The 26,992-nt window shown below is 36.6% G+C and overlaps 1 protein-coding gene across 2 annotated transcripts in view; it reads left to right on the forward strand.

Annotated features, from left to right (window-relative positions):
• The window catches only part of Trhde (thyrotropin releasing hormone degrading enzyme), a 388,187-nt gene that overhangs the window by 251,254 nt on the left and 109,941 nt on the right, over positions 1-26,992 (forward strand). For both annotated transcript variants that reach the window (XM_021204999.2, XM_029542439.1), the window contains exon 7: positions 16,810-16,875. In XM_021204999.2, coding sequence (XP_021060658.2) covers positions 16,810-16,875 — 66 coding nt within the window. The remainder of the gene's footprint in view (positions 1-16,809; positions 16,876-26,992) is intronic.

Consider the following 26,992-nt stretch of genomic DNA (forward strand, 5'->3'; position numbering starts at 1 on the left):
GAGTGTGTGGATTAAAACTAACAGGATCTCTAAGAGTTTAACTTTCCCTTTAACTCTAAACCTCATGGCAGCAAACTTTAAATGCAAAGGTTAAACAATGAGTTTCTCATATACATCTGCTGAATCCATTACAGTAAGATTACCTTGAGATAAAAATGCAGGCTCATTCTTTCTTTCTGTTCCTGAGCAACTACTGACAGGGGCATTTACTCCGTGATAAATGGCTGGCTGCTTTCGTTCTCCAGATGATATGTGTTTGAGTTTTGAATGTCTCTAGGGACAGGATACATCTGTGCTTTGCCACACTGGAAACAAAGCCCAAAAGCTGGCGGGGGGGGGGGTGGGGNGGGGGGGGGGAGCGATCCTTCTGTTTTACAAACAGAGGTGGCTGTGGGCTGTTCCTCACTGGCTGACTTCTAGATGTTATCTACTCCACTTGCCATTGCCCTCTGCAGCACAAAAGCATCCGAACTGAACTTATGACTTGTCTCTTTCTGGAGAAAAAGCAAAAGAAGAGATAATCCATTTATCAATGAAGTACACGAAGGGGTAATTTATTTTCTTGAAGACAGGTAAAAGTGGTTTGATCAAACTTGAATCTGAGTGTTTCATTCCTTTTGTAAACTTGCCCTGAGGATGAGATAGCAGAGGGGAAGATTGAGGAAGATCATACTCAAGACATTATTTCTCTTACCTTGCAAATGGAAGTACAGTAAGAAATGTTTTAGAAGACAACTTATATCATGTATTAAATCCAACAACGAAGATTCAAAACTGTCATTCAGTTTTCATGTCCTTCCCCTAAAGGAGTCATGTTTCTTCCTTGCCCCTTTATAATAAGGTGGATATTACTGGTAACATGAAATTCAGACCTCAATGGGTGTATTTCCTGTCTGGATTAATTGCAATGATTGAAACACCAGTTTTCTGGTATTCTCTTGTCATACATGTTTTATTTGTTATGGATTGAGTAGGATGGTAAATTCTGTTTTATAGCATAGCAGAGTTGAGAAGTATGCCTTTATTCAATATTGTTCTTGAACTCAATGATGGTCCTTCTGTGTAAATAATCTCATTAGCCTCTTGTGTGAGCCCATCCTTGAAGAATTCCTCATATGGATGCTTAATGAAAAAATAGACTACAATTTTGTCCTTGTCAGTGGTGTCGGAACAGAGGAGTCACAGCTGGATAAAGCTTCACGGAGACATTGTGTCTGAATGAGTAAGCGGCTTACACATCTCAGTTTTTATAGAAAATAAACACAAATGACAGTCTTGAGCCTATATGAAGGACAGGCTTATTTATGATCTGTCTAGTAAATCTCATTCATGTGGAACATATACCCACGATTCCAGAGATCTGACCTCCAAGTCTAAAGTCTTCTTGACTTGAATTTCCTTCATTTTACCATGGACCTTGTTTTTAATTTGCTGAACAGTTTTTATTTATGCACCAAAGCCAAAACCTATACTGAATCATATTTTTATCCTGGAGGTTCTTAATTAGATCAATAAGCCAAGGATATTTTCATAAAGCATAGGAATACAGTATGCTCTGATGTTTCCTCTTAATATTATTTAGAAAAATGAAGTCACGTGCATGTTTTATAACAATAAAAATAAGGTCGCAGGAATCTATAATTTCTATTTACTCTAGGAATAAAATAATTTTGGTCTTTGGACGTATGTGTTGCTATTTCTTTAACATAATATTTTTATTAGTTCTTCGACAGTTTTGTGTACGTGTACACTGTGTTTAGGTAACATTCACACCCTATTTTTTTCCCTTAATGCCTATTAGATCCACCCTCCCTCTTTTTATATTCTCTTTTTAGATGGCTTAGTGAGTCTAATTAGTACTGGCCATATATACATCAGATAATGGTCGGCTTATCAAAGATTGCCCCCCTAAAGGAAATTGATACTGCTTCTCTTAGCAGCTATTATGTGTCAATATCTTTTCAGGTACACACCAAGGCCCTAGAGATCTTAAGTATACTGCTCTTGTTATATCCAAAAGACACTGTTTTATTTTGGTCTTGACTAGTTGTAAACTTTTGTGTTGACTGATGTCCACCATACACAGACACTTCTCTAATGAATATTGAAAACTACACCAATCAATTGGTATCAAGATAGGCATTTAGAGGGCAGTTTGGTGATATGTTCATTTATCTGTTCACCTTGGGGCCAGGATCCCCAGCCAGTTCTTAGTCAGAGTTACAATACCAAGTGTGAGTTTTCTTCTGCAGTGTAGGGTTCAAATCCCATCATAAAGAAATTGCCTGCTTCCATAATACGGATGCCACTAATGCACCCCTAGGCACTCTGTCAGTCAGTTATTTTAGCTTGCAGACTTTACAGACAGAAGAGAATGCTGGGGACTTTACTTGGTCAGCAGCTTTTAGGAGTATGAAAGCTAGCCAGCATGTAGGGAACTCTCTGGTAAGTACTGGTTTGATTTCTGCATGTCCTATAACCATAGCTTACTTTTATTTACCACCCATAGCCTTTGGTAAGAACCATATTTCCCACATAGAGTAGGTCCTTGTAAGCTCTGGGAGAAGAAGCTTGTAAAAGAGTAAAATTTCATACGGCTTTTAAAAATATCCTTTGTGTTATTATTCCTCTTTCCACTTTACCTTTTGTCCTGCTCCCCCACCCTCCGCTGCACTTAAATCTCCCACACTTCCTTTACCACTTCAGATTATTTAGATCCCTTACTTAGGATCTTTCGTCCTCTGCTGTGAAAGCCTATTTGGTACTTAAATAAAATAATGAGATGACAGGCATCCGGAACTCACGTGCCTCCAGCACTTCATTCACTGTGTTCTCAAGCTAGAACACTGCCAGGTGTAATGCCGCTCAAAGTGGAGTTGGAGGTGAACTGTGGCAGAGAACAGACACCTTGACATAGTACTCACATAGTCAAAGAAAATTTGATGGGCGATTACAAGAGCGGACTTCACAGTTTTTGCTGAACGACTTTGCAATTTCATTTCTAAAAGAGTAATTTCAATTATTACTTATCTCCAACAGAGCCTTTAAATACAATTGTTGTCCCAACAGCACAACATAAATTCTAGGATTAGTAAACAACCAAAAGGGGACTGGAAACAGGAAGTAATATTTCTATACTTCTACCAATCAGCAGTAAAAATTAATAATCACCCATGGTATGAGTTGCTAAGAAAGAGAAGTTTTAGCAATACACACTTGAAGAGGAGGGTATTTTAAAGATCAATCCCATCAAAGGTACAAGGGCAGAATCTACTTGTTCCTGAATCTTCAGAACCTGGAACACTATGCATTATTTTGAAGAAACCATATGCTATATATCGTTGCCTGCATAATTAGTTCTTAGGTTTTGTTCAACTAAATCCAGTCCCATTATTTAAAGAGAATGATGCCTTATTGCATGTTAGACAAAATTTAGGGTAATACTTCATATTTAAATGTATCTAATAGTCAGTTGTAATGATTATATTAAGCTTTTAATTTCTGACATTTGTTTGCATATGTCATGAGCATAGTTTTAAAATATTGCTTTCATAGCAAGTTTAACATAACACATGTTTAGTTCATGAACATTAATTCTTTCTGCATTTTTCTTAATGCTCTAAAATTTATATAAATTTCCAGCTATGATAGTTTACCCATCACAGGGAATAATTTCACAATAAATGATGATAGTATTTTTTGGCTGATATTCAAAAGCACAGATGATATTGACATCTTTGAAGATATTTCTCAGTGTGGTGTATTGAAACTTCTGAAAACAAAATTAACCCCCCTTTGTCTATTCAATGCTGATTTGTGGAATTTCAGGAAGTAGAAAAATTAAAATAAATATTTTGGAATGAATATTACTTGTCCTCCCTATAGGTAGGATTACAGTCATGACACACATCTCATCTGGTCTTTAGACATGAGTTCCACACAACCACTTTACCGGCAAACCCATCTTCTCAGCTCCCACTAAAAAGTTTTTAAAAAGAAATGAAAATTTATATTTTATCACTATTCTATAACCATTGTTAATACCTTTGTATTTTAGTATAAGCTATTCTATATTAACAACTATGTTGATTTTTTTAATGTTTTTATTAATTCTTTGAGAATTTCATAGTGTATGTTTTGATCATACCCATCCCTTTTCCCTGACCTATCCCCTATCTTCCTACCCACCCAGTTTTATTCCTCCCCTTTTTCAGCTCATCAGGTCAACTTTGTGTTAGCCAGCTACCCCTGGTGTTGGCTCTTCCCTGAAGTGTAGTTGTCACCAGACATCACCACATTGATTGACTTTCTCTATCCCAGCAGCAATTGAATGCTAAAACTCCTCAGCTAAGGATGCAAGTGCGTGCCAACCTTCCCTGTTCCATGCGAGAACTTTGTCTGGCTTGAGACGTACAGGTCACGTGCATGCACCCACAACCACTGTGAGCCATATATGTATCTACCCTATTGTGTATGGGAAATACTGTTTTCTTCAAAGTCATTCATATCCTCTGGCTCTTTTAATCTTCTCAATTACTCCTCCTATACATAGATCCTTCAGCCTTAAGGAGAGCTGTGTGGTGGAATACCACATCTTGGACTGAGATTTCTGAAATCTTTATTCCCTCCAAATAAATGACGTATTTCTCATCACATCCTTGTGTTTATGAGACCTGGTCAGGAGATGCTGGTGTGTAAGGCATGACACATACATTTCCCAAGTTAATTTTTTAGGCTGATGAACAGGGGAGACCTATGTTTTTCTTTCCTCAATGTCTACACTCCTTTATTCCTCTTTATTTTCATATGATGACTCTGCTTCTTTCTTTTATGGAATAAAATAAGCAATAAAGGAGTTAGTGTCCTCCCTCCTCCCAAGCAGCTAGCCTGTCAAATGCTGAGTTTCATTTCCGTGGCTCTTTCTTGAAGTGGATGAGTGTCATGATATGACAATCTCTCCACACTGAGCTGGACCCTTCCTGCTGTCTGCTTGTGTGGAATTGCTCCTCTTGTAACTCATATGTTCTCCCATCTCTACTGAATCACTTCAGTCTGTATAAGATATTACAATATTTCCATCACGCTAAGAAAGTTCCTCGACTTGCCTTTCCTAATCATTGCACAGTGTCCTTTCTTTTAATATCACGGTGATCATTGTTACCCGTTGACCAAGTTTCTTCTAAGTCAAAAATCAATTCCACATTGAAAGCAATTATTAGCCTTCATCCCAATTGATTCACTGTCTGAAGCACTTTTATAGCAATGAACATTCTCCACACAGACACTGTTTTGGATTGTTACTCACTCACTGGCTATTTCTTCATTCTTTTTCTTATTATCAATTAGACTGATTTTTATAACCTCCCATTGTTGAGAAACACAGGGCTTTTCTTTTCTTTTTTTCCCCAGGTTTCATTTGTCTTCTTTATCTGCACTTACTCCACATGGTGGTCTGCCTATCATACTCTAAACTTTTTCCTGAGATTCTACATTTCAAATCTCAGCATTTTGTACTCAGGACTCTTCTTTACTAGAGAGCTATGCTGAAAATACCACTGTATTCTTTCTCGATTATCTTTTATTTCCCCTCATTTTTAATTGGTTATTTTATTTGTTTACATTTCAAATATTCCCTTCTCAAGTTCCCTTCTGCAAGCACTCATTCTCATCTCCCCTTCCCTGCCTCTATGAGTGTGCTACCCTACTTACCCACTCACTCCTACCTCACTGCTTTAGCATACCCCTATTCTAGGGCATCGAGCCTCCACAGGACCAAGGGCCTTCCCTCCCACTGATGCCAGATAAGTCAATCCTCTTGCTACATCTGGGCTGAAGTCATGGGGACCCCTCCATGTGTACTCTTTGGTTGGTGGTTTAGTCCGTGGGAGCTCTGGGGTAGGGGACTATGTCCAGTTAGTTGACATTGTTGTTCTTCTTATGGGGTTGCAATCCACTTGTTCCTTCAGTCCTTTACCCTAACTCCTCCATGAGGTCCCCAGGCTAAGTCCGATGGTTGGCTGCAAACATTCACATCGATATTGGTCAGGCTCTAGCAGAGCCTTTCAGGGGACTGCTATACTAGGCTCATGTCAGCAAGCAATTCTTGGCATCAGCAATAGTATCTGGGTTTGGTGTCTGCAGATGGGATGGATCTCTAGGTGGGGCAGTCTCTGGATGGCCTTTCCTTCAGTCTCTGCTCCACTCTTAGTCCCTGTATTTTCTTTAGACAGGAACAATTCTGGGTTAAAATTTTTGGAGGGTGGTCCCATTCCTCAACCAGGGGCCGTTCCTAACCTGTAGATATGGTCTCTACAGTTTCTGTCTTCCCTGTGTTGGGTATTTCGGCTAATGTCATCCTGATTGGCTCCTGGCTGCATACAACCTGGAGTCCACACTGCCAGTAATCTGTCACCTCACCCAGCTGTCTTAGTCTTTACATCAATTAATGGTTGTCTGCATCCATTTTACTAAGCTGTTCATTTGATACAGAATGTGGGTGGCACTCTGCATTAATTTTAGGCCCTGCAGACCTTTGATAATTAGCACTGTTTCAAACAAAGGTAATCTGTAATTTTACCATGGAGTGCCCTTTCCTGGCAGACACAGGTACTTGTATACATGATACCTTGCAGACATGTCAGGAACCCTATTCTAAATTGTCACTGTTGTTAAGTACTTTCTTTATTTCAGCTGCTTTATGGCGGACAGCATTATTATACAGTTTTAATTTATATTTCCTTATTCATTAGATTTTCCTTATGTGTTTAGTATTTCTTGAGTTTCCATTTTATATTTTAGAGATGAATTCTATGGATTGTTTTGAGTTTCTACATGAACTTTCACAGCATTTCTTAATAATGTTAACTTGTTGCTTTGTTTCTTATTTTCATTTCTTTTGTTAGTTCATCTGCCTCATTGTACTTGTAAATATAAGTACAAATAGGATTCATTCATAACTTATGTCTATGTTCACAGAGAATTGATAAAATGTCCCACCACTGACTGTAATTTTAGAGGATTTCCTAAACCATATTAATAGATTTGTCTTACTTACTAGTTGATTAGGATATCAATAATTTTTGAAATATTTGAATAGTCTTATAAAATGTCTTTCCTAGTCATTGAAGATTGATTTTTTTTGTCTTCTGTAAAACATTAATGTAATAAATTTATAGCATATGTTGTAAGCGCTCATTCTTTGTATTTCCAGATATCGTTTTTTTTTTTTCAGTTAAAATCAACTTTTATATTTTTGAAAATATTTTATTTATTTACATTCCAAGTTATATTAATATATTATATAACATATGTCATGCATATAATATTTTATATGCATTTTTATAAGTGGTATTTCCAGAAACTTTGTACCCAAATACGTGCATACATTTGCATTTATTTTCATAGATTCACATAAGAGTTTCTCAGCATCATCTAAATTTAGGAAGTTTTCAGTCCTTTTATATCCAGTTTGTTGTACTTTTTCTAGAACAAAGTAACATGTTACAAAATTCAGTTAAAAGTTTGCTTGCATGTAAAATTTGTTTTGGAATGTGTGCATTTAGGATTTATGATGTTCTTAAACCTCTTGTAGCCTTTTCACTTCTTGATCCTTTTTTAAATGTTTAAATGTTAAACATATAATAAATACTTTTTATCAAAATGTTCATACATAATATGAAAATTCATAGAAATATATTAGCTTTAATTTTTCTGGCATTATTTTTTCCAGTCTTTGGCTTTTGTCATTTTTAGATCTAGAATTTTACTTTCCTATTGTTCTTTATGTATTCTTGTGTTCCATTTTGACCTTCCAACCATTTCTTTGAGTCCCATTTTATTAACATTTGCTATTCATTTTATCGCTCTGTGTCCAGTTATCTAAATAGAAAATATTATGTTCTTCTGTACTCTTGAGGTGACTCATGATACATAACTGCTTGTGTTCTTGAAAGTTTCTTCTTCTCCTTCTCCTTCTCCCCCTCCTCCTCCTTCTTCTCCTCCTCCTCCTCCTTCTCCTTCTTCTCCTTCTCCTCCTTCTCCTTCCCCTTCTTTCTCCTCCTCTTCCAACTCCTCCTCCTTCTCTTTCTCTCTCTCTCTCTCTCTCTCTCTCTCTCTCTCTCTCTCTCTTTTCTGAGTAGCTGCCCTGGAATTTACTATGTAGATCAGGCTGGCCTTGAACTCAGAAAATTCAGGGATTAGAGGTGTGTGCCAACATGTTCCCCAAAAGTTCCTTATTTCTTATGTCTGGACATATGGTCTTTTCTTGGCTATAGGGTTTCTAGTGGCTTCGTTGTATGGCTTGACTAGCCTTGCTTGACTATTGTCAATTGATGTGGTCCCAGTGAAGAATAGATGGTGTATTTCAGGGCATGAGAGACTATGTGAGTTTATTGGCTGCATTGCCATAATTTGGATTGCAGAGTTGAGATTAACAAAGTGTTGGTAGATACCTCCTGTAGTAAGGATTTTATTTCATTGCTAATGGAGCAATTATGTCTCAGTAAATTGTAGAGCTGCATCTAGTATATAGTAATAATAGGAGCTATATATAGTTTTACATGTATAAAATAGTGACAGAAATTTTATTTCATGTGAGAGTTATGTCAGAAGAGAGAAAAAACATTAAGAATTAACATAGCCATGAAAGCTTCTTATCATAATATTAATTTTTGCTTATTTTTAAAAGTATGTGGGAGCCACGAGCTTATGAGATGGGTGAGCAGGCCATAGCAGGTTTCCTCTGAAACACATGTGCTGTGTTAGATTCCTGGAGCCCATGTTAAAGTATATGGATAAAACCAGCTCTACAAAACAGTCCTGTGACCTTCACATGCACACAGTGCCTAACCCCCCCCATATATATATATATATATATATATATATATATATATATATATATATAATAAAATTTAAATCTTTAAAAAAGAATGCGTATCTTTGCACTTAGAGTAAATATCATGTAAAAAATGTGAGTGTTCAATACAAGGTCACATGAGAAAATGAGTTTAAGTAGATAGGAAGCTGACTATTTGTTCTATGGGGAGATAAGAAATATTGAATAGCATTATTATGGTGTTGATTAGGACCCTAGTATTGGTGATGAGAAGTAAAGGTTTTGGAATCCAGGGAAGTTATATGATCACAATACAATATAACTGCTTTGCAAGCTTGCTACATGGCAAACGTATTCTAACTATTTTTATGAATAATTTCAATGAGTTGTCAAAAATGCAGGTAGACTTCCTCCTTATTCTCAATTGAAATAATCCAGTTGTCGTCAGCATTACGACCACCTCTTAAGCCTAATAGTAGATATTTAAATCATCTAACAAGCTCGAGTTGACAGCAGAACTAGAGCACTTAGCAGACATTAGGCTTCTGAAGTAATTATTAAAATTAGTCTGATGTGGCCCACAGGATGGATTTGTGATGGTGAAAATGCTTCTGGGCCTGTCATTAAGGGGCCATGAAATAATTCAGCCGAACAGAAATAAAGGCTTGGCCTCAGGAAGTAATAAATCAATAAGGACTCCAAGGTTCTAAGTGTGGGTGATAGAGCAATTGGGCATTAATTTTGCTCTCATGATTAGAATTAATTTTATTTCATCCTCTGTCTACTCTTGTTCTCTTTCTTTTTAATTATTTTTTTTTTGAGATGATAATATAATTACAGACAACTAAGGAAAGCCTGTGAGCAGAAGTCGTTTTCCCTAGGGAAATTCACACCTAGCTTATCCAATACCCAATACCAAATTATCAACCCTGAAAATATTATATCTATCTATCTATCTATCTATCTATCTATCTATCTATCTATCTATCTATCTATCTACCTATCTATGGTTTGTGTGTGTGTGTGTGTGTGTGTGTGTGTGTGTGTGTGTGAAAGAGCGAGAGCGAGAGAGAGAGAGAGAGAGAGATATTTACAGACCAAGTAGCTTGTATTTGTGCATCAGTTTACACACAGAGATATGTATGTACCAAGATTAATGGAGAAAAGTGTTTATGAGCTTGAAAGAGAACAAGGAGTGGGACATGTGGGGAGTTTGATCAGTTGGTAAGTCAGGGATATTTAAGATTAGGCATTTTTTTCCTCCATCCCATTTTTCCCATGTTAAAATGACTCATATTATCTTTAAATGGGAAAAGCATGTTTTTTATAAAAACCATGGTATATTCTTTTCCTTCAGACCAGAGATGTTATTTATTAACAAATTATGTCAGAATGTTGTCGTACTCTCTCTCCTTGTACCCATGCTTAATGAAGAGGCATCTTTCTAAAAGCTACATTTTCACGTTGATTTTGAAATCAATATCATAACCCTTTCAACAACATGGAAACCACCAGGAATTCTCACTGCACAGGTTTCTTTGCTTTTGAAAGAACTAAAGTCAAAATCAACTGCATGGGTAGAAGCTGATCCAGAGAAACGTTCCGGTAAGGATCGCGCCCACAGATAGTGAAAAAAATGATCTAGTACCTTTGTCTCTGTCACTCCCATCTGCACAGAGATGTGGGGATACTCACCTCCTTTCCTCTCCTTGTGGAGTGAACCATGCTACATATGCATGTGACAGAGAAGGTTGACTAGCCAGAGAGCTGGACAAGACTTGAAATGAAACAATATTTTGTTTATCCTCTTGTTACTAAAGTAGACTGATTACCAGCTAGGGTCTGTGACACACCAAGTGTAGATCATACTTGTGAGGGTCTCCATACAGCCACCTGCCCTCCTGAGTTAATTCTGACCTTCTATAGGATAGACACCATGGTACCCAGAAGATTACTGTTCAAGAGAACCGGAGGAATTTGCGAGACACATTTCAGGGAACAACCCAAGCAAGGAGAGGGTGCTGGCAGAAGCCCTGGGGTGCAAGAACTCAAGCTTATAGCCTGTTATAGGAAATATCACCCAAACCAGAGGTGTCCTCTATTCAGATTCCCAGTGGTGGAACTTCTTATCTCACTGGAATAGGCTCCACATGGTGACAGTCTTAACTCAGCCATTGACTTGGACTATGGCTTTCATGGAGCACAATAGAGAAACATCAGGCCATCTGTGTTTGTCGGGGTTTCTATTCCTTCACAAAAACATCATGACCAAGAAGCAAGTTGGGGAGGAAAGGGTTTATTCAGCTTATGCTTCCACACTGCTCTTCATCACCAAAGGAAGTCAGGACTGGAACTCAAACAGGTCAGGAAGCAGGAGCTGATGCAGAGGCCATGGAGAGATGTTACTTANTGGCTTGCTTCCCCCTGGCTTGCTCAGCTTACTTTCTTCTAGAATCCAGGACTACCAGTTCAGGGATGGCACCACCCACAATGGGTCCTCCTTCCTTGATGACTAATTGAGAAAATTCCTTACAGCTGGATCTCATGGAGGCATTTCCTCAACTGAAGCTCCTTTCTCTGTGATAACACCAGCTTGTGTTAAGTTGACACACAAAACCAGCCAGTACATCATCTGAGCAGTGTGTTTTTTTCATACAGTTTCCACCTTTGTAGCCTTTGGTTTTAACCTAGCATGTGCTAAGGCAGCTTGGTGTGTCTTTGTTCATAAACGTGCCCCCTTCTTCTATGTCCTCCCCATCATTTCCAGCCTGAGAATGTTGGAAAGCCATTTCACATTTTATCGCATTAATTTCCCTGCATCTTCTGCTGTTGTACTGATTCTCAACCGAACAATTCTAACAGGTTCCCCCACCCCCAATCCAGGTTCTTATTTTGTACAATGATTTTTTGAAAGTGTCTAGGTTCTATCTTGATTGCAAATCATGACACAGTAACCTATATCAGTTAAATGATTTGGAGTTAGCTCTAAGTGGGAATCTAATCATGGCTCCTTTATTCATCTTAGGTCCATTTCAGCAAGTTATTCAACCTTTTAAGCTTCAAACTTCTGATTAGACAAAATAATGATATCTTCTTTGTTATATCATAGCATAGTTCTTTAGAGGATCATGCTATTTGAGTGATTTTTACTAATATAGGACTTTTTTACAGGTCCACATGTTTTACCCCTTCCTACTCGATGTCGTTATTTTGGATCTAGTTGTACTTTCAGGAGCATATAATCTAAAGACTGCCTTTGCATGGAAGACAGATAGACTGTTGCTTATCTGAGAGCCACTTGTGTTCCCAGAAGTGTTTTTGGTGGGGAGTCCATCGTGGTGAGACAGACAATGCCTCCTCACAAGGCCACCGTCTGTTTCCCTCAGTCCATTTCCATCTGTGCTTTCATTTCTAAAATGACTTAGTGACTTCTTCCTCCCTTTGCTCTGTTCAGTTTTGCCTTTAGAAAAGCTATGCACATCTTTCCAAGAACTAACTGGTTTTCATCGTCTTCTTTCCCTCAATGTTTGTTCTAATGCTCATCCCTTGATCTGCCTGTCTCCAGTCAGTGTGACTGCTGAATCATTCTTTCTCGGAACATTTTCTCCTGTATTAGAGAGATCATAGACAGATAAGATAGATAAGATAAGCTTTATTCCCTTATAGAATACTTTCTTCATTACAGCTGACCACATTACTGTGCTAGATGTTGCTTTTCTTGAACTTAGAAGCACAAATCTCAACCATGTCTTCCATGATTCTGCTTATACCCAGGCTGCCTCCAGCTATTTGTCATGCATGGGCACTGCCCAATGATTTTAATTTAACTTTACATACATATTTCTTGAGTGCTTTTCATGAACAGTACAGAGAAGAGCACACAGTCTGTAGAAAGCCCTGGAGATTCCACTTTCTGTTTTCCTTTGCTTTCACTGAGACATGAGCACATTTCTCTAGTGTTCTTAGTTACTTTAGCCAAGCCCACTCCAGTAACTTCTTTCTTTGTTATACTTCCTTTGTAGTCTTCCACTTCCCAACCTATTTTTAAAACTTCACATTTTCTAATCAATTTTGCTAGTGTAAATAATTTCTTCTAGTGTATATATTTATGCGTATCTTCTAATGTCTTTTTCTCTTTTAGACTAAAATTCAAACTTACCTTGTCACTTTTGTTAAACCATCTTCTCACCACTTCTTCCACTTGTTTGTTTCAGGTTATATTGACCTACCTGGACTATCTATCACACTATAGTCCCCACCTTCAAAATACTTTATCCCTGCAACTCAAAGCTCTAAAACCTGCTTCAAAATCACTTTCCACACAATCCCCCAATTTGTGGCTTCATGACTTCCAATCTGTATGATCTCCCATCCTTCAGGCTTCTCACCCCTCATCTGCCTGACTATGCTAATACCATTCATGTTACATCGTGATGGTGTTGCCTGAGTATGTCTACCTTTCTAGGTATAACACAAATGCCATTCTTTAGACTTTTCACCCCTCCTGGCATGAGATACACTTATATCATCTCCATTTGTATTCTGTGGGACATTGAACATACTACCAACTTACTAAACATCTGTTAAGGAAATAATTGAGTATGGCAGTTTATCTTCTTTGAAAGCGTGATTATATGTTGTGAAAACATACCAGTAAAACAATAAAGTCTATATCCTTGTTGAATAGCTAGTATTTAAGAATACAAACTGTCTGCCATGTATGCAGACAGTTTCTGTCTTTGTCAACATCGTTGAATTAAGGTAGCCTGCCTTAGCCAACAACAGAGGGTTGTGCTAAACCTGAGAAGAGGAAATCCTTTCTCTGGTCATATTTATGGTCTTTGAAATCATCAGATAATCAGACTATTACAAAGTAAACCATACAAATAGGGGATAGAACAAGTAAAACAACTAATGGATAATTGAGTTTCCAAGCTCCCTTCTGTAACTGTTCATCATATCCTAAATAATTCTGTCAATTACCACAGAATCTCTCTTGGCCCTTGTTTTATAAAATCCTGATGACTTTTGCTTTCCATAAAACTTCTGAAGGTGCTTACACGTCCAATTTGTTTTCTCAAGGCTGAAAATCTCAATTGCAACTGGATATAAGTTGCCACTTTATAAATGAGGGTGACTTGATGGATAAATATTTTGAAGATTCGGAGAAATGTTTCTAAGTGCTTTCTTAAAAGAAAAATATGTATGATGCCTTAGCTGTGCTGTAAAGTGTGGACTTTGTTTTTGCCCTGCATAGTTGGTGTCAAATCCACTGATGTGCTGTGTATAGTAGCTGTAAAGCCCACTGACTAAATATCAGTTGGTCAGTCCACCCTGTAACCTGCTTACAGACAGGGATTAAAAATTAGCATTCACAAGAAAAGGTCAGCTAAGTACTGAAGAGTGTAGATTGCTCCAGGCAACATCAAAATATTCAAGCAACATATTTTCTGAAATGTTATTGAGTTATAGAATATAACAATAATGAAGAGTTCAGAGTTATTGACTTTTGAGTATTGACTATATTTCTATGTTCTATTTCCAAGCACCCTGCTGTAGCCCAGACAGGAAAAACAGGTCTATTCTTTATGATTACAAAGTACTCTTTTGTCATTAGTTCATGCTGAACTGATAGTTTTTATAGCCTGACAAGGGACCAAGTCATCACTACCTGGAGGGAATCAGTTAAATCATCTAAAGATGGCTCTTCTTCTCTGATGGGAAGTTGGAGCTGACTGCCTTAGAGTATCTCACTCCCCAGGTGGCAAGGGTTAGTGTTGAAGAACTGACAGATTTTACCCTCAGGGTGGGTAGACTAGATTGGAAAATACATAGGAGGAGAGCTTGTCAAGGAAATTCAGGGACCAGAGCTGACACTTTCTTAAGGGGATTCTTACCAGCTCCCTAGATTGAATCATAAATGCTTATGTTTTATGGACTTATACAAGTTTGCAGAAGACAAAGAGCAAGAAGTAAAAATTATATATATGTGAAAATATCTGGAGGGACATAACATTTTATGGTTTGTCAGCTCATTATTTGTTGAGATGACAATAATATTCTCATTTGAGGAACAAGTTCTTTGGGGGATAGAGGTGGGTTTGTTTTGTTTTTGTTTTTGTTTTTTTTTTTTTTTTTTTGTTATTAAGACAGTGCTTTAAGGGTGATTGACTAATGGTGTGAGAATATTATATTGCATCAAAGTTTTGAAATTACAGGAAAAAGTTTTAGTGGCCAAACAGCGAAAACTAATGGTTGTGACACCGGACTGACTAGGCACAGGTTGGATGAGAGTTGCAGGGTTCTTTCTAGGAACAGGATACCCTGGGCATATGTGTTCAGACATCAGGTGAATCTTAACAGCATGTGCAAGCAATGTGAAATAGTAAAAATTAAAAGACACACTTTGCAGAAAGGATTTACTATAGCATGTGCATTTGTAAGGATGATGGAGGGGGATATATATAGCTGTGAAGGAATGTCCACTAAAACTGGACTGTCATTTATATTTATGCATTAACTGCTTCATAACCCTTGAGCAGCTCAGCATGAACTTGTGAGTCCTAGAAGACTAATTTATAGCTTGCTTACAGATTTGTGATCATCCCGGCTTACCCATCATTACTTTGATTGCTTCAAATTGATCACTTCTGTACATTCTGTACTGATAGTATGCTATATTATATTCTAATGATAGTTCTCAACTCTAAGTATATTTATTAATCACAACATCTATATTAACCACATGTACTTGTTTACGTATCAGTACATATAACTATTTTCAGTTTCAAAAATAAATAGATTTGGCATAAAAAAAAACCAACATAAAATAACCTTGATGGCTCACACTCTTTTTTTACCTGCTTTACACACACTTTTTAACCTGCTTTACACACACACAAACACACACACATCTTTATATATACACATTAATTTTAACATGTCCTTTATACATATATGCATACTTATGTATGTATATAAATTCATGTGTATAGGTTTGCATATATGTTATATGTATAAGAATATATTCCGGGCTGGTGAGATGGCTCAGTGGGTAAGAGCACTCGACTCCTCTTCCGAAGGTCCAGAGTTCAAATCCCAGCAACCACATGGTGGCTCATAACCATCCCTAACAAGATCTGACACCCTCTTGTGGAGTGTCTGAAGACAGCTACAATGTACTTACATATAATAAATAAATCTTTTTTTTAAAAAAAGAATATGTTCCACATATATACTATGTATTCTATATGTAATAATATATATTCTCATATATATAACATACAGATAGTATAATATTCACATATATATTCACACACATATGTATTCACACACATACATATGTATTAATTATTTGAGCTTAAAAATATCTCACCCAATAGGCTTGTTAGTAACTCTATGTTGCAGGAGAAGAAAATAAGAGGAGAGAATGCTAATCATTTTTCAAGTAAAAATGTTTAAAACATGAGAGAGACACAGTATGAACACAGAAATCCTGACTGCCTCACACTGCCTTCCTCAGTTCCTCCATAAAGTATTCCCACCTGAGTTAGGAGTTTAGTGAGCAACTATGACAACTATGACACCCTCAAACTGTGGTTTCATACAAAAGTTACTTATTGGGTGTGCTTACATTATCAGGTCGTGGGCTTTTGTGTAAAAGTGCTCTGCTTAACTAACTTTTTCACATACAATGTTCACAGAACTAACAGTTACTTATTACATAGAGCTCCCTGAGATCATCTGTCTGGGGTATTTTCATCTGGAGGTAGCTGGATTTGATTCACAAAATATTTACATGGCCCAAACATGACATTTTCAACCCCTAAGTGAGATAACTTTTCATGTTTTTTTTTTCCTTGAATGTTTTCAAAACAGAATAGAATGAATGACCCTGAGCTATTCTTGATTGACATGTGGCACTGTTAGAAATCACACCTGTTGACATTCTTTTCTTTTCAATACTTTCTCCACAGGGTGCCGCTCTAATTAGAATGCTGGCTAATTTTATGGGCCATTCAGTTTTTCAGAGGGGATTGCAAGTAAGTAATATGCTTTCTATGTCCTCTACCCTTTCCTTGCCATTACCTTTAGGTTAAGGATATTTCACTCTTTGGAAAATTACTGTTCTGATGGAGAAATTTGACATGTGTAAGGCAGACTATGTACTTCAGTATAACAAAAATAAAATGTCATGGAACACTCAGTGTACTATCTGCCCCAAATCAAACTAATATACAATTTAGAAGTGTCTAATTGTTATTTACGAACTGAAATAATTTTTGCACATGTCAGATCCTGAAATTTTTCCCTAAGAGCTTCAGAAAGCTTGCTATTGTTTTCTGCCTTTGAGAGGTTTAATTAATATGAAAATAAATTGTGAGCTTTACTGAAAGTATATAATTGAGAAAATTTGGGGCCTTCTTTTCAGTTATATACTATTTATGGTGATGATTTCCTATTTTTCCCCATAAAAACAAAATACTCTTGTTTGAAAGTAAAGTGAATCATTTTAGAAGAAAGGAGATAATATGGCTTTTGTTTTGTTGTTGGTTCTTATAAACCTGCTCTTTTCTAATGATAGACAAATTGATAGTGGATTTTGGACCCAGGTGGGAAGGAAATGGGAGAAGTTTCGAGTGAAAACTGAAATCACATATGCTGTATGAGAAAAGAATCTATTATCAATAAAATGAAAAAATTAAAAAATGACAGTTATATTTACCGCATTTGGGGTAATACAAGTGAAAATTAAGAATGAATTTGTAAAGAACTCAGATTATTAAAAATTAAGAGCAGATACAAAGATAGAGAACTGGAACTTTAATTTTGTTGAATCTGCTAGAGTAAATCACACTCCCAGTCACTGTGATTGATGAATTATTTATGATGCATTCTGCTACTTAGAAGTGTCCTTTAAAGTAAATTGATGTTCACCTGAAATACAATTATGCTAAGGCAGAGAGAGCAATCAATCTTATCTGTTCTTAGTAAGCTTTTCATTTTGAAATTTAAATAAACTACAACTGGGATCAGGTCATATTTTTGTAGTATATTTCCGTCTTAAATAATATAAGCTGAAAGATAAAAATACAAAGGCAAAAGTTAAATTTGATATGACAAACTATATACTGAATGCAACAAATTAAAGAGAGCATATAAACTTGTTGAAGAATCATTCTCCTTATAGACTAATTTTGCAGATTAGTTTTAGCAGGCATTGAAATTTACTTTAATCAAGACTTTTCATTACAGATGCCCTTAGAATATCTGAGTTCATTGAACATTCTTGCTGAGGGATGAAGGCTCTATTTGCTGAGGGATGAAGGCTCCATTCTGATCACATAGCTGAGGTTTTTTTTTTTTTTTTTTTTTTTGGCGTTTCTTCAAGAAGTACCCTCCATGAATATCAACTATCTGGAGGAATGTCCTTTCCTAACCCTACTGCTTTGTTTTCCCATACAGAAATTGTAACATGACCATTTCAGAAGATATTTAAGTCTTCATAAGGGCAATGTAAATTGAGTTTGATTTCCTGGTGGCCTGGTGATATGAAATCATTTCCTGTGTAAAATTTTTATCATTTGCCTTTTACGTACTATGTATGTGCCTTTGCTCATTAGATTGAGTGACCATAGTTAGGTTAATTTGACATAATATTGTAAAATTTTTCCTTAACCTGTAGTATTTTCTATGGTATATAAAATATACTATTTTGAGTATATTTCATATCCTGTTCCACTGATTCAGCCTCCTCGGTTTCATGTAAAATTGCTTTTTAAAAAAAATCCATTAAAATAAAATTTCTCTTGAAGCAAGTGCCAGTGTGCAATGAGATGTTCCAATAGTTGATTTGGTTAATTTTTCAACCAAGGGACTGTTTGCCAACACTGCCTTTCCGTTTGCCTCGTGACGTCTCATGGACCATGTGGCTCTGTCTCCTTCAGAACTTGGCTTGCAGCTTTCTTTCTAGTTATCACTCAAGCTGATTTAGTGTGTCATCAGCAGTTTGGATTAGTTTACAGGAGACCATTCTGTCTGGGTGATGAATTATCATCTCTTGTACATGAAGATGCATGGAGCACATTTTGGAAATGACCCCCTGAACAGACACTTCATGTCATGGTGCTGAGTGGCTGGAGAGTTCACATTAATAAGCTTGCCGTTCGCAAGGCTCCGGGGAGCCTTACATTATAATGTTGTTGAAAGGGCGACTCTGGGGTGTCAGCATTTACTTCTGAGGAAAATCTATTAATTGTTTTTACATTAACCATGGGCATTTCTGTGTTGTCAAATGAAAGTTTATTATTTTCAAACATACTAGGTTTATATTTGCTGGCTTGAAAAAATGCAAATGAGGTGTGTTTCATATTCTAGTCTTCCTTCTTTCCCACATTCCTCTTTCATTCTTCTTGCTTTATCTTTTTTTTTCCTTCAGAGCTTAAATGACATTCCCCTGTTGTACTTAAAACAGTGTTATGACTGCTGCTTCTTCTTTATTTGTATCTAACAAAATGTGTGCTCAGCTGACACTTTTTGGACCTGTATGGGCTCTTCTAAGTTCATTTTAGAAACAAGGCAAACATTATTTTCAAATACATTATTCATTAATTTATCTGGTAGGTTTCTGGGTCCACTTATATATTCAATATTTTTTAGAAAATATTGACTAGAGATTAAATAATATTTTATATATTCCATAGGAATTTATGTGTCAAAATGCATTTTAAATTCAAAATGAATATATCTCTCAGGAGGCAGGGACTCGAGAAATATTTTTGTTCCTAATTGTTATATAACACAGAGAGATAAGCTATAAGAAACCAAGGAGAAAATTTATAGTTGGGTAATAATGTCTAATTTCAAATTAGTCCTTGATTATTTTTTATATCATATTATTTCTGAGTATAGCTTTCTGTTTAATTGCTTCACTTTTTCATGTTCTTTAAATAAAATTATCTTAAACCTCTGGTAAATAAGTTATATTCACAAGTTAAAATTAGATCATGATTTTGGTAATACATCAGCTTTAAATTTTATGTGTGAATTGAAAGTAGAACTTGCACAACGAACAGAGTTTAAACTTTTCTGTTGTTGATTATACATGCCATTCATAAATAATATATTTCAAGACATAGCACTGACTATATTTCTACAAGTTCTACATATCTACTGTTATATATAATCCATTACACAAAATGATTGCAGGCAAATCTTGTGGGAAGCTTGAGGCAATTGTATAAGTAGGGAGAAATAATTCTCATTTCTCTCTAATTAATGCTGAGCCTCCTACAAGCCACAGATTCTCTTCTGGCCTGTAACCTATACTCATAAAATGCAAAACTACATTTTCCATCTTTCGTAGTTTCCAAAAATAGGATTTATTTATTTAGGGTGGGTGATCACTTTGGCAATTGATATTTGATTTTTTTTTTAAATTGAGGATGGTTGTTTTAATTTGATGGAGATACAGCTTAAACTACTTGCACAAACGTGACTTTCTATTCTTGACCTTCCTGGTAGCCTTCTGAGTATTACACTGGGCAGACTTTAATACACGGGGCAATACAACCTTAGCAATCCAGACGAGCATTCGCTGCCGCTCTTGTTAATGATGTGCTTTAGTTTTCTGGTCTGAAAATCAAGTTATGTTGTTTTGGGGGTACATGTTTATTTACTGCATGGCTCTAGGCATTTAATAATTTTTCTGATTCATCTATGATTATCTTCCATCATATTTGCTAAGGACCTTTTACTTTTTTGTTCTTTTTGTTTTTCTTATTTATTGATTTATTTTTGGTTTTCATAGCATGTTATGCTTTTTATGGTGTTTTATATTTTTTATTTATTTTTATTGGATATTTTATTTATTTACATCTCAAATGTTATCATCTTTCCTGGTTTCCCCTCCAGAAACCCCCATCCCATCCTCTCATCTTCCTGCTTCTATGAGGGTGCTCCCTACCCACCCACCCACTCCCACCTCACTGCCCTGACATTCCCCTACACTGGGTCATTGAGCCTTCATAGGACCAAGGGTCTTTCCTCCTATTAATGCCACATAAGGTCATCCTCTGCTACATATGTGGCTGGAGCCATGTGTACTATGGCTGGTGGATTAGTCTTTGGGAGTTCTGGGGGTCTGGTTGGTTGATAGTGTTGTTCTTCCTATGGGATTGCAAACCCCTTCAGCTCCTTTAGTCCTTTCCCTAACTCCTCCATTGGGGTCCCTGTGGCCAATCCAATGAATGGCTGCTTACATTCGCATCTGTATTGGTCCATCTCTGGCAGAGCCTCAGAAGACAGCTATATCAGGCTCCTGTCAGCAAGCACTTCTTGGCATCTGCAATAGTGTTTGGGTTTGGTATCTGTATATGGGATGGATCCACAGGTGGGGTAGTCTCTGGATGGCCTTTGCTTCAGTCTCTGCTTCACACTTTGTCCCCATATTTTCTTTAGACAGGAGCAATCTGAGTCTCTTTTGTTTATTAAAATAGTGTTTAGACAGATAACTTACCAGAAAAGGATGCTCACATACTACTGTCTTGTTAATAGTGTGCATTTTTATTTGCCAGAGAGCTTATCACTCAATATATAAACATTAAATTTTAACCACAAGTAGAAATGCTTATGGTGATAATAAACACAAGATCATTTCATTAGTATCTACATTTTCAAACCTTGGTTTTGTAATTTAGATTCAGTTCTGAAAGCCTGAAGCCCTATCCCACTTATGCATTACACAATTACCTTAAAAATAACATATGTTGGCAATACGTGTGCAGACAGAATCTCTGTGAAATTATTTGGAGCCTCCATATTTCTTTGTTACTTGTTTTAATAAACCTAAACTCATTTTTTCAATTTGTGTGAAAATAAAGTTACAAACATGCAATCTTTAAGGAACATTGATTGATCCAAGAACTACCAAAATAATTAATCCACAGAACTATTGCTTTTTCTTTTAAAACAAGACAATATTATCCTAATGTTCTGAAACTGGCTGTATCATTCTATTATGGGTTGACATCAGGGAAATTATATATAATATATATATATATATATATATATATATATATATATATATATATATATATATAAGCTTGGTACAAATTCATACTCTAAAATTCCCATCAGAGAGTGAGTCATCTTCCTGACCAGCCAGTGAGAATAAGCCAATAACTTCTAAAATATGTTTGAGTGGAGAAAGATTTCTCTTAATTAGTATTTAACTGCTCTTTTCCATAAGGTAGCCTATAACAACATGTTTGGCTCCAATTATCAGGGTGGAAATTGCTTATGCAAATCAATGTAAGCAATGAGGTGTGGATAAAAGCAAAAAGGAAATATCATTATTATTGGTCTGTGCTCATAAAATTCTGATAGCCTGAGGGTAATGACAGGCACAAAGGCACAGTGATTATCAGAAGCAACAACACCCTCAATAATGTGTTCCAGTGAAGTGTTATATGTAAGTATGTGTATTTGACATTTTTATTTGAGAATGGCAACTTTATGTTTTTGAGTATCTGCTCTCTTTGCATGTGAGTTTTCAGACATACTAAATGTTAGCAAACACAGAGCAGAGAGTACATCCAGGTTTATTCCTTCTTAAACAGTGGGACACTTTCTACTAACTGATGATGATGATAACTGATTTTACATTATACTTAACGTAAAATTACTGTAGACACCTCACTCATATGTGTCTATGTTCTACTTGAAATGCTGTGAAGGTTTTGATATTTTTTTCTTAGGCAGAAAGATTAATATTTGGTAATGATTTGTTTTGATCACTCAATATCATAAAAGATTGATATCATTGCACATTTTTCAGAGATTGGATCTGCCATAATCAACATCAAATGTGTCAGTTAACTCTAAAGCTAAAATGTATAAGCACATTACAGAATATATGCAGGTATATTTGTAATGCCCCCCCCCAATCAAAATTTCTCTCTCTTACACAAAAATAGATCCTTTAAAATAATCCTTTAAAAATAAATGTCAATTGTATCTCATGTGTCTGTTGGAGTGAAAGGAGTTGTGTTCATCAATTTCACTTAACAGGAGACAGATCAGTAGGCAATAAAATATGCCAGCAACATTTTCTCTCTCATTTCACATTTACAATAATAATCAGTAATTCATATTCACACAGCTTCAGTAGAACTGGGAGAACAGCTGCATGGTCTACCCCACAGCTGGAGGAGCCCCATGAGACCCTCTCCATCCCGACTTCAAGGCCTCTTCTACCTCTCCCCTGTTTCCTTGCCTTTCCCACCCTCTCTTCCCTTTCCATTAACTTCCTCTCTTGCCTTCCTGAAGATATTTCCTTACCACGGTTAGATCATAGGATTTCTCTTTTGGGGACATTTTGGCTTCTCTTGGAGGAAGAATTGAAAAAAAAATTAATTAGGGCTCTTTTTGAAAAAGAGTGTATTTATTTACTATCAATGCTGCCATTAAAATAAACAAATGTTCTCAATGTGATAGACATTTTCCAGAATTTTTTGTATGTCACAATCTTTACACATGTCTCTTAGGTAGATTATTATGTATGATTTCAATTGGGAGAAATTGTTTAGGGAAAATGGATAACTTCTCCCAAAATCTGCATAACTAGTAAGGATCAGTACAGATTCCCATCTAGATTTTTCAGTGTACAGACAATACTTTTTCTTCACTGACTGAATTACGTATTCTTCTCAACTGTCTGCCAGTGGAGGCTTGGTGGGGAAAAGAGTTGACTAGTCAAGGCATAGTATGTAAATGCCTGAAAGCACCATGCATCTAGAGAAGACACTATACCTGTTCCTAGAAGCATTGGGCATCTTGATTTACAAAAGGCAGGGCAGCTTTTTTCCTCCTAGGATATGCTTTCTCTATTTTTGTTGGCTTGCACTGGTCAAAGCCCTTTTTCAGAGCATTCAGGGGGAAAAACAGCATCCCACAAAGCTCAGTTTTTCCAACAGATTCATTTTATGTCTTGGTAATATTTCAAGCTAGCAGCAAAAGCAAGAGGTGTGGATGCTTTAGCGCCCGAAAACACCCCTGTAGACTATTATATTTGCACTTTTTTTGCTGACAGGCATACAACCCCTTCAGGTTGTTCTGTCATGGAGTACATTTGGAGCAGTGGCAATATTATACCTCATAATACACCTGCTTGTAGGCACTGATGCTGTGATCCATAATTGCTACATAGGAGATATTTGGAAACCAAAGTGCGTGAGGATACACTATTGTCTACAATTTAAGCAGGCAAACAAACAAAAACCCCTTTCAAAGCTTGGCAGGTTGTTTTGATTTAAAATACTCTGTTTCACACTATATTTGACAACCTCTTATGAAAAAAATACTAATTTGTACAAGATTTACATTCATTAAACAGGGTGATAGGTTTTTAAAATATGTAAAAAACCTTTTTTGTTCCTGAATAAATAGCTGAATACATATCTAGGCAAGCCACTACTGAAGGTAAATTTAGGGTAAACACACATTTAAAATTTCATACTCTCAGTGGCTTGCAAGCAATTTTTACTCCACCATTGTTCCTATATCTCCTCCAGTGACTTTGTTTCTTCAGTGTCTCATTTTTTATTTTTATTTTTTTTAAACTTCATGTGGATGCTTGAAACTTCTTACGTGGAACATGGTTGATAATTGCTTTGGTTCCTGTCATACAAAATGCAGCAGCAGAGAAATCTTTAACTCATGACCTCTTCCTTTCCACCTTTAACTCTTGTCTGTTAGAATTAAGTTTCAGACACTCCCCTTGTTTTTTTCTGGAGACTTTCGCTCTCAGTTCTTTGCTACTCATGCAAACTAGCCTCATGATTTCCAATATTAACCAAAACAAATATCTCGTTCTACCGCGTAGCTCTCTTTGCTTTGTTCGGTTATCTATCATGGTTCCTATCTCTGTGTTCTGTTTTTCTCAAGGTCAAGGAATTGCATATATGGACTGAAGTACATGGACCGGGCTCAAATAAGACTCAAATAAGACTCCCCAGCCCTTATGTATCTTTGCTGTGATATGAACATTTAATCTCTTATGTTGTTTGTGTATCACTTGAAAAACCACCTTACTCTATGTGTTTAAAATAGTTATGGTCGTAGGATGGTGGTTCCCAGTTTAAAAGGTTCTGCTTGAGATCTTAAGATGAATGATTTAAAAAAAAAAAAAGAAGAAGAAGAAGAAATTTTTGCTGTCACTTTATGTACACAGCCTTTGTGGAACTTCCTGTCTTCCATCATACTCATTTGTTTATATCCAGATTATTTGGCTGCCTCTGCTCCAGCCTGTTGCCTGCCTCTTGTTTTTCTAAGAACCCCTCATTCCCCATCTATCCACAACACAGTCAAAACCTAGAACAGTTACAAAATGAGCTTATTGTGTTTTGGATAAATTGTAAGATATAATTTTTATTAACTATCTAGGGATCACCAAAATGATGTTTAAAAGTCAGTGTTTGTCGAAGTCATCCATTGATGTACTAGACATAATTTTGGGTTTTAAACAATACAATAAACTCTGGAAGATTTCATTAGAAATGCATCTATTAATCAAAGGTGGTCCATGACATAATTGAGAGGGACACAAAAGCAAATCTGACTGAAAGGTCATCACAAGACTCAGAAATCAAGACACTTTGCTCTAAGAGCATCTGATTCAGTTTGTATCATTATTGTTGTCCCTCCGTGCTTAGTGACAACATCTCATCTCAGGGGATGGTCCCTCCGCTTTTTAAATGGTTAACATTACTTCATATAAGCAACCACTTGGAGGCCAGGATACATGGTTATACTTCAGCTGCCAGGGGAGGTGAGAGGGAATATTTAGCATTTTGTCCTTTCCATTTCAACACTAAGAAGGAGTTCTTGCCTTCTTCCCACATTCCCACATTCCACATGGAACTGTTGCCCCTGTATAAAAAGGAAGCTCAAACACTGGGAAGCCAAAAAGTAACAAATGCTCACTAAACTTTTTTTGAGGTATACTTATTCATGCTAGAAAGCAATAGCATTTTAAATGATTGCTTCAGCCTCCCTGTCAAGTGTTCAGGAAAAAAAAAAAAAAAAAAAGAGTGTTTGAATTTACCTGACACTTGGACACTGATTTTACTGTAGAGGCCATTCTGTCCCTGGTCGTCACTGAGGCTCAAATGTGATTCTCCTCCCTTATTACAGAAATGCACACGAGTGTGCAAGTTCTATCCAGACCTGGGCCCCTGTGCTTTCTTATGAGTTTCATTCTGCTTTCTTTTAAGTCCTTATCCTTATTGGGAGCCTTTGGCTTTAGAAGACCACGGGTTTCCTGTATATGAAGCCAAATTATCCGACCTTAAGCTATATTAACAGGATTTTGCTGAAGCACATAATGTAATTCTGAGAAGTCTCCAATGTTGTCAGTGTGGAAGTTGAGGGGAAAACTTCATGACTTTTAGAAAGAATCCCAAGAACGGATGCTGCCCACCTTCTCTGTAGTAGGTACGTCTGAAGGTGGTACTTGAGATTTTTTTTTTTTTTTTCTGCCAGCCAGCCTCAAAACATGGTGAAGCTGATAAGGGTTAAAGAAAGCCTCAGTTCTGGGAGATCTCTAACAGGAAGGAAGAAGCTTGGCTGTTTTAAAAAGTCACTGTGCTTTGCACAGCTTTTCCACTTGTATCTCCACACAGAGAAAATACCCGCAGAGATTTTATTGGACCGTTATCGATGTCACCAGGAATAAGCCATTCGCGTGGCTAATTCTCTATCCCATCATCCTAAAGGGCTTATTAAGAGGAGAACAAGTATTCCATAATTATTTTCATGTCTTAGAAGATAAAAGTGCTTTACTCCTGAGCTCACCCGCTTCATTTTTCCTCTTGTCAGTTTCGGCTAATTGCCTCTCATACATGAAACGTCATGAATCATGTCATGTGTTAACAGAAGAAAGTAGAAAGTTGTCTCAGATGCAGTAGTTCAATCTTTTGGTGGCATGAAATGTAAGTCATATATTTGACAAGTATTCACTGAAATAATGAGTTAGGTTCTATATTACTCTCTGAAGAGGACATCTTGGATGAGCCTGGTAGATAGAAAGCTAATAGACACAAGTTATTCACTGCATTATCAGTTTTTAACAGAGAGCTATGCTGCACATCGAGTAATAGA

The sequence above is a fragment of the Mus pahari genome, chromosome 9, assembly GCF_900095145.1.
Source record: "Mus pahari chromosome 9, PAHARI_EIJ_v1.1, whole genome shotgun sequence".
NCBI lineage: Eukaryota > Metazoa > Chordata > Mammalia > Rodentia > Muridae > Mus > Mus pahari.